Source organism: Typha angustifolia, chromosome 3 (assembly GCF_048772165.1).
Source record: "Typha angustifolia cultivar Huaian chromosome 3, ASM4877216v1, whole genome shotgun sequence".
Lineage (NCBI taxonomy): Eukaryota > Viridiplantae > Streptophyta > Magnoliopsida > Poales > Typhaceae > Typha > Typha angustifolia.
This window is the reverse complement of record NC_133241.1, coordinates 3,357,308-3,369,268: the sequence shown is the minus strand read 5'-3', so window position 1 is coordinate 3,369,268 and position 11,961 is coordinate 3,357,308. Positions and strand designations below refer to the sequence as shown.

Below are 11,961 nucleotides of genomic sequence, written 5' to 3'. Positions count from 1 at the left end.
AGTCTAGATGGCAAGCTTTCACCTCCATAAAATGGCATTGCATTGGTATAGATCGGTGATTCATGGTGGTGGATTTACTGGATGAGCTGATTTTTGTAGGAGGATTATACGCAGATATGGGACATCAGCATATGAAGATTTTGTTGCCACATTAAGCAAGATGGTTCAGAGGACTACTGTATTAGAGTTTCAAGCTGAGTTTAAAAGAGTTAGTAGTCGTTCTGAGCCACCGTGGCCCGAATGTATATTGATGAGTACATTTATTTCAGGGCTGCGAGAGGAAATACAAGCGGATGTTCGTGCTCTATGTCATACTACTCTTGAGGAGACTTTTGAGAAGGCCATGAGGATGGAATAAAAGTATAGGGCTTTAAGGATGGCAGCGAAAATAATTAGGGCAACCAAGATGGGCAGTTTGCACCTAGAACGCCGGCTAAAAATTTTGTCATTTCAAAAACAGCAGCTGCGAGCACTAAACCACAACCACCTTTGAGACCTTCTTCGGATGTTAGAAAAGGCACAAGACCCCCCCGTTCGAACTCTCACACCTGCCTAGGTGGAGGAGCGAAGAGCGAAGGACCTCTTCTTTCGATGTGACGAGTGTTTCAGCCCCGGTCATCGGTGTTCTAAACCGATTGGGAGTGTGATGCTTATCGATGGTCCTGAGGAGGATAATAAGGTTGATGATGATGGAGAGTGTCCAGAGGAGACCCATGAGGAGACTATTGAGGAGGGCTTGGAGGAAGATATCCAAGCTAAAATATCGATGCATGCATATTCAGGTACTTTCGCGCCGAGAACGTTACGAGTAGACGGACTCATTAGAAAGCATTGTGTGCAGATCCTCATCGATTCGGGGAGTACACACAACTTTCTAAATGAGAGGTTAGTGAGGAGATTGGGTTTGGATGCCGAACCGACTACGAGGTTTGATGTTGCTATTGGAGACGGCACGAAGATTAGGACGGAGAGCTTGTGTCGCCGAGTTGGTATACGGGTGCAAGGACATGACATCATTGTGGACTTGTATCCGTTGGCGCTTTGAGAAGCGGACATTGTCCTTGGTGCTTAGTGGTTACAAAGTTTGGGACTCGTCACATTTGATTTCCGGAGCATGTGGATGAAATATAAATAAGAAAACAAAGATGTGTGGCTTGATGGTGTTTGGTCTTTGCCGATTCCTGCGATGCAGCCTATGGTGGGATTGCTTAGTGCGTATGATTTGACCTATCTTCTTTAGCTAGGACCAGTAGGAGATGAGCCTCAAACGAGTTCAAGTACTATCATTGAATTGTCTAATTTATTAGATAACTTTTCTAGACTATTTGAGGAGCCACAGGAGTTGCCACCAAGGAGAGAAGTGGACCATCGCATAGAGATTGTACCTGGGGCTACACTGGTGAATGTGAGGCCATATCAGTATCCACATGTGAAAAAAGAAGTTATCTCAAAGATGGTAGCCGAGATGTTAGAGCAAGGCCTTATACAACCAAGTCATAGCTCATATTCATCCCCCGTGCTTTTGGTGCGAAAAAAGGACAGGACATGACATTTTTGTGTTGACTATCGAGCACTAAACGCTATTACCATCAAGGATCGGTATCCCATTCCAGTTATCGAGGAGTTGCTGGACAAGCTTGCAGGGCGACTATATTTAGTAAGCTTGACTTGAGGGCCGGGTATCATCAAATTAGAGTTCACTCGACGGATGTGCATAAAACTGCATTTCGGACTCCGGACAGGCATTACAAGTTCCGACTTATACCTTTTGGTCTCACCAATGCTCCAGCTACCTTTCAAGGCCTCATGAATGGTATATTTCGGCCACTATTGTAAAGGTATGTCTTGGTATTTTTTGACGATATTTTGGTGTATTGCAGGACTGAATTGGAGCATTGGCAGCATTTGGAGGACGTGCTGAATTTGTTAAAACAAAACCAATTGAAGATCGAGAAGTCCAAGTGCCTATGGGGAGTACAAAAAGTGGAGTATTTAGGCTACATCATTTCATCACATGGTGTAGCGGCGGATCTACAAAAGGTTGCATGTATGACCGCTTGGCTTATTCCTACTACTACCACCGGATTGAGAGGATTTTTGGGGCTGATCAGATATTATCGACGCTTCATCGCCGGATATGGCAAGATCGCTACTCCTCTCACTTCTTTGTTGAAGAAGGACTCTTTTAGATAGATGGATGAAGCCACTTTAGCGTTTGAAAAATTAAAAACAGCAATGACAACGGCACCCGTTTTAGTGCTACCGGACCTCATCAAAGAGTTCATTGTGGAATGTGATGCGTCGGGTGTTAGCATAGGATGCCTTGAGGACTTATAGGAGGATATCTCAGAGTTGCACGTGTCCAGGATTGAGGCGAGATGTGAGGAGTTTTGTCCGTGCTTGCAAAGTCTGTCAAAGGGCTAGGGCAAACACATTGAAACCGACCGGATTACTACAGTCTCTACCGATACCAAACCATGTTTGGGAAGACATTTCTATAGATTTCATGGAGGGTCTTCTATTGGTACATGATTATTCAATTATTTTTATGGTGGTTGATAGGTTGAGCAAATATGTGTAATTTTTTGCATTGTCATATCCATTTTCAGCCAAGTCAATGGCTGAAATTTTTGTTAGAGATGTTACTCAGTTACATGCCACACACGATTGTCTTAGATCGTAATCGTGTATTTATGAGCGACTTTTGGGTGGAGTTTTTCATATTACAAAGGACTCGATTGAACTTCAATTCGGCCTACCATCCACAAACGGACTACCAAACCGAGGTGGTAATTCAAAGTATTGAGTAGTACTTGAGGTGCTTTGTTGGAGAAATGTTGAGATGATGGTTGGAGTTCTTACCGTGTGCAGAATGGTCTTACAACACTGCCTACCATAGTAGCATTGGCATGACTCCGTTCGAGGTGGTAAATGGGCACACAGCTCTGACATTACACGCTTATGATTCGGTGGCATCTGCAAATCGGACGAAAGTGGACTTAGCATTGATGGATAGAAACGCCACATTGAGGAGGTTGAGTGCCCATCTTAAACTTGCTCAAAACTGCATGAAGCAAGTTTATGATCGTAGCCATTGGGAGCAAGAGTTCAACATTGGCAGTTGGGTGTTTGTGAGGGTACAACCATATCGACAAGTGACCTTGCGTTCGATGCGAAACCAAAAGTTAGCATATTGCTACTTCTGTCCATTTCAGGTGTTAGAGCGCATTGGTCTAGTTGCATATCGTTTGAAGCTGCTGGAGGGGTCAAGAGTGCATCATGTCTCCCATGTTTCATCGGTAAGGGAGCGGATTGGTGATCATGATGTCGTTGGAGCAGTTCTACTGGAGCCATTAGAAGAGATAGAGATCATAGAGCCAGTTCATGTACTTGCTAGGTGCCGACGACATCATGATACTAGATTAGAGATGGAGATTCTAATCGAGTGGCTTGGCAAGCCATCTGATGAGGCGACATGGGAGTTAGAGATAGACATCTTAGAGCTTTTCCCTGACTTTACACCTTAAGGACAAGGTGGGGAAAGTGTGGTGGGCTGATACACTTAGTTAGAATCTTTTCTTATTACATTAGTTATTTATTTTTATTAAAATAAATTTTCTGTAGGATGCATTCGAATGCCTTTGCAACCACTATATTAGATTTGCAAAAATAGTGAACGCAAAAAGCATGTTCGAACGCCTACATCGCGTTCGCATCGATAGAGAACGTCTTTTGTGCATTCGAACGCGACCGACGGGAGTCCACTAGAATTAGGGTTAATAATTATTATTTTGGCTTATTGGCTAGCATCTATGATATGATCTCCTCTTAGGCTAAGGTTTGATCTCTTCCAATTTTCTCATCTGAACTAGATCTGGCATGAAATTTTGAAATAAGATCCCGCAATATGCCGCCGTCGGATCAATATGAAATTTTGATATGTTGTAGACCCAGAAAAGAGCTTTCTAACAAATCTAGGTTCAGGTGAATCGGATGTGGAGATCTCGAGATATCATCCGATTAATGGACAAAGGTCAGAGTAGTCTGTTTTGAATTCGTGGATGGAGGCACATGATCCTAGGTGATGGTGGTTGGTGGAGGACCGGCGTTAATGGGGTGGCACCGGTGAAGAGTGGTGGAGGAAGGGTTGTGCTTGATGGAAGGGTTAGGGCAAATGTTGGATAGATTGGAAGAAGGGAGAGAAGAGGGCCACCCCTAAGGGACTAGGGTGATTGGTCGGTTGAGGGAGGTTAGAAGCGGCGTCGCCGGAGATTGAGAGAACGGGAGCGAATACGAAGGAGGCAAGGCAAAACTCAATTCTCAATAATCAATTATCGATTTGGTTGCCATCCACATCCTTTTAGAGGCTAACCAACAACTCAAAATTAACCCTAAACAATACAATTTCACCGATTGCGTTTGAACGCACCCGATCGCATTTGAACGCACCGAGTTCGCTCCTCTCTGGATTTGCGAACGCGATGCAGGCGTTCGAACACGCTGTAGGCGTTCGAATACGCATGTTTCCCACTTCTCTAGATTTGCGAACGCGATGTAGGCATTCACAGTGTGTTCGAACGCACAATGCACACTCTTCACCCAATTCACAACCCTGTTCAAAACCGTGTTCGAACTCACTCTACTTGCGTTCGAACGCAACTTACGAAAAACTTATTTTCATGGAAATTAAATACTAAAACATGAAACAAAGACACTTCTAAAGTGACTCTATGCTTGAGACAACGTCGGTGAAGTCCGAATCATATCACTCTATAAAGGTGCGGGTGACATCCAAAATTATTATGCTATTGGAATGTTGGTTTCTTGCCTCTCTATCTTCTCTCTACCCTAATTTCCCTCCTCTCTCTTCACCAACCTACCCTCTACCATTAGCAAAATCTCTCCTAACTTTTAATCTCCCTCGTCTGTCGAGTCCTCCCTCTTCTTTGGGATCTCAAGTACTTCTTCCCCTTCGTCTTTATCCTTTAAACGACATCACCCATCTACATTTATTTCCATTATCATCCATAACCCTAACATCCATTCCACCCGTCAGTACCATAATCATCCACACTATATCATAATTTTGTTCTAGTTACATTTCGAATCTGTGAAGGGAGTAAATACAAAAAATGTAGATCGGGGAGTTATGGATTGACTCCACTTGGTTTCTTAATTTTCTGACTACAAGAAAATATTTGGTGAATATTTTCCCTCGGTTGTACGGACTACTTCCTACAATAAATCCAAATCTTAAAGAAATCATTCTGTAACCTAACACCAAGCTACCAAATCACTAAATAATTTTCTCTACAATAATTATTTTGGGTTATAGTCGAACCCATGACCTTAGTCACCACCTACTAACTCTAGTTGATAGGTAACATGTTACGGTCACCTTTGGTGAAGATGAGTTTCCATTCGAATTAATAATCTGGATAGATATCAGCATGGAACTTAAGCAGGTAACTAGGATTGATCTAATCGTTGGAATGATTTGATATATTGTTCTTCTATGAGCTAAGAATTTAACGCAATTGGAATCCCAACGATCGAGTGAGTAAATCAAAATTTACGTATAAAATAATGACCAAAGGTTATGAGATAGTAGGATAGACATGGAATACGTGGTTAAGGTTATAGAAGATGATTATGGTATGATGGATGGATTAGTGCTTGGACTAGATCAGGGGGCAAAAGGGAGCTTCCAAGTATGGCTGGTCGCTAGAGGGAGAAGGGAGAAGCGATAGAGGATTAACCTCGGCTGTAGACAAGAACTTGGAATGGATACTGAGGGGGAGGAAAGAGGGGGGGGGAGAAGATGGCTCAAGCCTAGATAAAAACCAATTTCAATATTCAATAATCAATAATTTAAAGAGGTTGTTTTTCCACATATATAGAGGCTAGCCAAACATCCAAAACTTCTAAACAAATCCTATTACAACTCAATTTACTCATTCATTCGAACGCGTTCAAACGACCAAAATGCACTAAAATTCATTCTCTGTATGTGTGAACTAAAATTAGAATGCACTAAAATTAGACGTTTGAATGACCGCATTAGAACTCCATCCATTTGCATTTGAACGCACTTGCTAGAAACTATTTTATTTTTCCAAAATATAAATAAAAATTAACACAAATTGAATCAGTCTTACTATGCACCTAAATCAAGCAGTCTTACTTAGACATGATGATCGGGCAGGCTAGGTCAAGTTCGGGCCGAGCTTTTTAGGCCAATCGAGCTTAAGTATTTGTTCATGGCTTGACCCACCAATCACTCGGGCCGGGCCGGGCCGGGCCAGGTTCGATCCGGGCCCGGTTCGGGCCGGGCTAGAATAGTCTAGCCTATTACCACCCATCGGCCTGTGAGCCAGTCGGGCTGGGCCGGCTTGACCCACCAATCATTTGGCCCAACCCATATTTTAGCTATTTTTAGAATTTTTTTACTATTAGCTTATTTTTTAAAAAAAATATTTATGTTCCTCCATTTAAAAAATAATAATAATAAATTTAAAAAATTTAAAGGTGTGCTTAAAAAAATGTAAAATGGTGGTCGAGTCAGACCTAAACTGGGTCCAAGCTGGGCACGGACAGGCTGAGCTGTTTGATCAAGTTTAGTCTTAATTGATCATATCTATCTAACTTCGGTCTCTCCTTTGAGATGACTGATCTAACCGCTTTAGATTCATATTTTTCAGGTTATCACATAAATATTTGTTTATTGTTTCCCTATAACTATGCGGACACTAAGGATACTCAAGCAAACTCGAACTGGACTCAATTGTGACTCTATATCAACTGTTGTGTCAAGGTATTAGAGCTTAGGTTTCTGATATTATCAACTAGTAAGTAATTCTCTGGAAAATTGTGATGTTCTAAGTTCTACTTGATGGATTAGCATTAGTATTAGATACACTGCTCATGAAATTCAGTACAAGAATGAACGCCAATTAGCTCGTGCAGGATATGAAAGCATATATTATTCCACATGCTTGATTTTAAACATTTTAAATATGTAAAGAAATCGTGACTAAAGCTGTTCCGTCAAGTCTGATAGATCTAGATAAAGAGCTGCAACGATCATCCCATTCAATATAACAATTCTTCACAACTAAAAAGTAGTGTTGAAGCAGCAAAGGCTAATCACCCTAGATATACAATAACCTTATGAGAAGATATTAAATAGCGTACAAGCATATTTAAATCACATAAAGCTTAAAGTATTTGAGCATAACTATGGTAGGATCAAATATGTGCATATTAAGGTAAAACATTTTTCAGATGCTATGCTTTGGAGGTCTGAATTGCAGTCACTGTGGACACCATGGAGTCAACACCACAGACATTGCGGCCCCTGCAGATCTTGTAGTACCCATTTTCTCCCCATCTTTCACCCCAAGAGTTTTTTATGATCCAGTAAGGCTTTTCCTTCAAACGGATAGGAGAATAGCCAGCTGAACCATAACCCACTAGAAGAACACCATGATCTAAATGCCTTCCGCATATATACGGGCATGAGACACCACCAATATATGTCTGCATGAAGACCGCATTTATGCCAACTGCATATGAAGTCATTTAAAAATACATCAGAAACCATGAGTAGAATATGAAGCAATAATACAACTATTTCATAATATGTATGTCCATGTAATTATGTTCCACGACCAGGCAAATCATATTCAATTTACCGTTACTTTAACTTTTTGTCATCATTTTGTTGGTATTTACTTCGTTCTTCTGAGTAGTGGTGCCTTAAAGAATCAGTCTCAAGGTAACTCAACATAAATATGGCATAGGCTAGTGACATACTGATAAAGGTGCCGAATCCAAATACTAACTACATGCAGAAGAACTTTATCTCAGATCTTGGTCCCTCACTTTGTCAAAATATAAATAATATAGCTGGTTCAAATGAGATTGAGATGAAATTACATACTTGCAAGAGGGCCGTGCTTCACAAGGTTTGCAGCAATTTGGTCTTCATCAGTGGAGACAACACTGAAGTTTTTCACTGAAGCAGCAATTTTAGATTTGTCAAATTTGCAGCTACCACGGTCCGTCCCAGTATAAGGGTAGTCTTTCTCTCGTTCAAGGCCACCGGATTTTAGCAAATATTGAAAGGCTGTAGTCATTAATCCACCATTGCATCCCTGGTCGCATGCATCTGGTTCTGATGGATCACACTGCAACATAATTGTATGATACCACATTTCAGAACTATACTACTTCCAAAATGCTACCATGACAGCTGTATTGGTGAAGACACTGAAAGGGCTGAACATAAATTCTTAACATCAATGTGTCTCAGGAAGACGCAAAAGAGTGAAGATAAACAAAAACAAGTACAACAAGCAGACAATTATTATCCAATATTTGTGGCTTACAGATTTATTAGTTGTCTACAAACGTAATAGTGGAAAATAGTAAGTTATAACTCAAGAAAATTCTTTAGAAGACTCATTTTGGAGAAGTACTCTTGCACTGAGCAGATCTGAAACAACAAGAACTAATAGGAACACCACCAATAAATAGAATTTCTTATATGAAGCATACTATATAAAATAGGAATCTTTATGTGAAACAGAACCGAACTATTTAAAATAGAATTTTTTTTAATGTGAAACGGAACTAAATTATAAGAGATAAAATCAACAATCAGAATAACTGAAAGTCGGTCAACAAAAGAAAAATATCTTCTCCTGATCTTTATAACCACTCTACCATACTGAATCTTATGCTTTAGTTAAAATATAACGGGTTGGCTTACCTAACAGTCACAGATCAAATATTTATCAATTAAATCCATGAAAATATATCCTACAGTCATTACTAAAGAACAATTATAAGGTGGAGCAAGTTCAGAACTGGAAAGCTATCAGAGGCCTTTGAATCTAACCTTCTTGATGGAAAAGGGAAAATTCTTCTAGCAGGAACCAGCTTCAGAGATCTTGCTAAAAGACGTTGATAATTACATAGAGATACTTCCCAAATTTCATACTCAGTTAAAAAGACTGTTGCTCACTAAACTTCACAAGATCCTAAAATCCGTAAAAAATCCCTTAGATCAAAACTATCGCTTCTTAAGAAAGAATACTATGTTTAAGAACAAAAAAGACAAAATACAAGAGAGCGGTTGACTAATAAAATCAAGTAATTATCCATTTGATATTATTAGAGTCAAACCTCGTGATCACAATCAACAAGCTGTTGCTCGCTCAGGGATTCTAACTTTCCAGTGGCTAAAAAATTCGCCCCTTCCAGAGCAGCCGAGGTGCTGAAAGACCAGCAGGATCCACAAGAACCCTAACCAAATCACAGATCCGAAATCAAACTATTTCCTCTCGCAAAACAAAAGATGCAAGAATTATGGAAAGATAACTACAACGGAAAAAGTGATCGTTTATAAGGACCTGATCCTTGACTCCGGTGACGGCCCCGTGGTCCCTCCAATCGAAGTCCGTTGGGAGATCATTCGTCGGTAGTATCGGCGACTCGTGCGCCGACGACTCAAGGGCGCGGTGGATCTTACCGGCGGAGCCTTTTCGGAGGCCCAGGTAGGTGCGGCGGAATTCGGCAGGGGTGAGATCGGAGAACTTGGTGATGCCGTGGACTGCGGTGGGGTCCAGCTTCTGGTGGCGGCGCGCCCGGCGCAGGTTAGCCTTGAACACCGAGAGGCGGTACGCGTGCTCGTCCAAGTCCGCGTACGATTTCCCGTACCGCTCGATGAAGCTTGCGAAGTGCTCTTCCGCGTTGAGTATCAGGTCGTCTTCCCCTCCGACGACCTGTTGGATGAGCGGATCGTCCACATCGGACGGCGTAGATGACACCACAGAGGCGGAGACTAGGAAGAAGACGACGAAGAAGAAGACGAGCGGACGACGGGGATCCATTCTATTTCCTGGGCTTGCTCCCATCTTCCCCTTTGGTCAATTTATCTACAACTAGGCGAGGTCCGTTGGTGAATTTTAAGCCATAAGATGTACGACGCGTGTCCCCCTTTCACGGAGATATCTTTCCCAGACTTGTACTCCAACGCCACGCGATAGGGATCATCTGCGCTTTGGCTTGGTTGGTCCTCTGCCCTGAGCTTGCTGATGGATGCCACGTGTATCTCGCCCGCTTTGATCTCGTTATCTGATACATTGCTGTACGTTTTGGCAACAAAACTTCATTGGATGGATTTGGCTGGAAATCCTATTAATTGGTATAAGTTCCGTGTGACGGTCGTGCTTACGCAAACGGGAATTATAAATTTCAAATGATCATTAATTAATTGCTACAAGACAAATACTAACCACTAATTTCCCTCTCCTAATCTAACCGTTAAAACTATACAATCTGCTAAAATTTTAACCAGAAATTTCTGTTAATATAATCTTATTAACCTGAAGTACCTCACCCTTTTAGTTTGTAAAGATAATTTACTTTTTTTAATTTCTCTCTCCTAAGTGGCCCACTTTTTATAAAAAGTAATAAATAATAAACTATTCTACTTAGGAAGATTTTTATTTAGCCCCCCACTATTTCATCTATTTTTAATTTACATGTTGTATTGTAATATCTGTAATTAGATCCTTATATTTAGTGGCTTAATTTGTAAATATTGAAACAAATCAAATCAAGACTAGGAAAACTCTCCTTGTATTTAAGGTAACAAAATATAAATAGCACCCCATATTTTAATTATATTATAAGTAAAACCCTCTTTATTATTATTTACTAATATATTAGTTAAGACAGTTTGGACGCCGCAAAGGCGGTTTGAATATCTATAGTGCGTTTTTGCTCTTAGGGAATCCGTTCAAATGACTTAGCAAACAATTGAATGCAGAGTTGCTATTCTTATACTCTTAGGTATTTTTTTTACTATTTTAATTATTATAACACTGTTTGAGCACTTCAATACTGGTTCTAAAATTGTTTTAAATATTTTAACTTTAAAATTAATCTTTCCCTTTAAATATTTCATAACTTATCATAACTTGTGATAATTTGTGCATATGCACATACATAAAATCTAAACATATTACATAAACAAAGTTTATATTTTAAAACATAATTTATCAATTACATTAGTATAAATAAAATATAACAGTATTATTAATTAATTATATATGTATGGAGATGTCACATTCAACTCTCCTGATATTGTGTTCACCCTATCTGTCTCTCTAATTATCTGTTATACCTTTTGATTTATCAATTGATTGAAAGTTTCAGTAAATAATTTTGTTTATATCGAAATCATTGCTCTTTGTTAAGAATATCTACGACTAATTACGTGTTAGACTCCCAAAAGTCATGATTCACAGAAGAATTACTTTTGTAAAACATTAGGTTAAGTTATTAAAAGAAAGTAGGGCCAAGGGTGTGGGCACTAAAGTTTATTGGAGCATTCATCTCTTCTTCTTTTTTTATTTCATACTCTATAATTTAGTAAAAAATGATTAATTTAACTTATATGTTGCGGACCGGCTGGATGAATGAGCTCGGAAAACTGTCTAACTTACCGATGGTCAATTGTTAAATAGGACAGGGAGAATAGAGGGTAAAATGAATGGAAATTTAGTTATTACACAGAATCAGGCTCTTGATAAAGTAAACTAATTGGGAAGTCCAAAATATTTCCTTTTCATTGATAGAACTCCCCAATTTAACGTGAAAAATCTCAACATTACATCCTTTAGTAATAGGAACTACTACCCATAAATCCCACTTCTTAGAGCAACTCTATTCAGGCTCCATAATACTAAATTAAGAGTCCGATGGAGTTCCAATCAGACTTCAAATGGGCCCTAAATTACTATTAGACTTTTCAATCTAATTCTGGCTTATACAAACTTAATCAACTAATTTAATAATTTAAATTTTGTATGTATTATTAATTAAATAATCTAATTACTTAAATTATATATATATATATATATCAGAAATAATAAGTATTTAATAGTATAG

General features: G+C 39.6%; 1 protein-coding gene across 1 annotated transcript; it reads right to left on the bottom strand.

The window, feature by feature from the left end:
• Positions 1-7,063: 7,063 nt before the first annotated feature.
• On the bottom strand, positions 7,064-9,935 carry LOC140780078 (cysteine proteinase 1-like). Its single transcript, XM_073125403.1, has 4 exons — positions 9,417-9,935; positions 9,190-9,309; positions 7,943-8,189; positions 7,064-7,565 (listed from the first exon to the last, which is right to left on the bottom strand). The coding sequence occupies exons 1-4, from the start codon at positions 9,918-9,920 to the stop codon at positions 7,288-7,290; spliced, it is 1,149 nt and encodes a 382-aa protein (XP_072981504.1). The 5' UTR covers positions 9,921-9,935; the 3' UTR covers positions 7,064-7,287.
• Between the last annotated feature and the right edge of the window lie 2,026 nt (positions 9,936-11,961).

Excerpts from the sequence above, each read along its gene's own strand:
- LOC140780078 (XM_073125403.1), bottom strand. The coding sequence starts at position 9,920 with ATGGGAGCAAGCCCAGGAAATAGAATGGATCCCCGTCGTCCGCTCGTC. Across the intron at positions 8,190-9,189 it reads TTGTTGATTGTGATCACGAG|TGTGATCCATCAGAACCAGA; the intron begins GTTTGACTCTAA and ends ATTATGTTGCAG. Across the intron at positions 7,566-7,942 it reads GAAGCACGGCCCTCTTGCAA|TTGGCATAAATGCGGTCTTC; the intron begins GTATGTAATTTC and ends CTTCATATGCAG.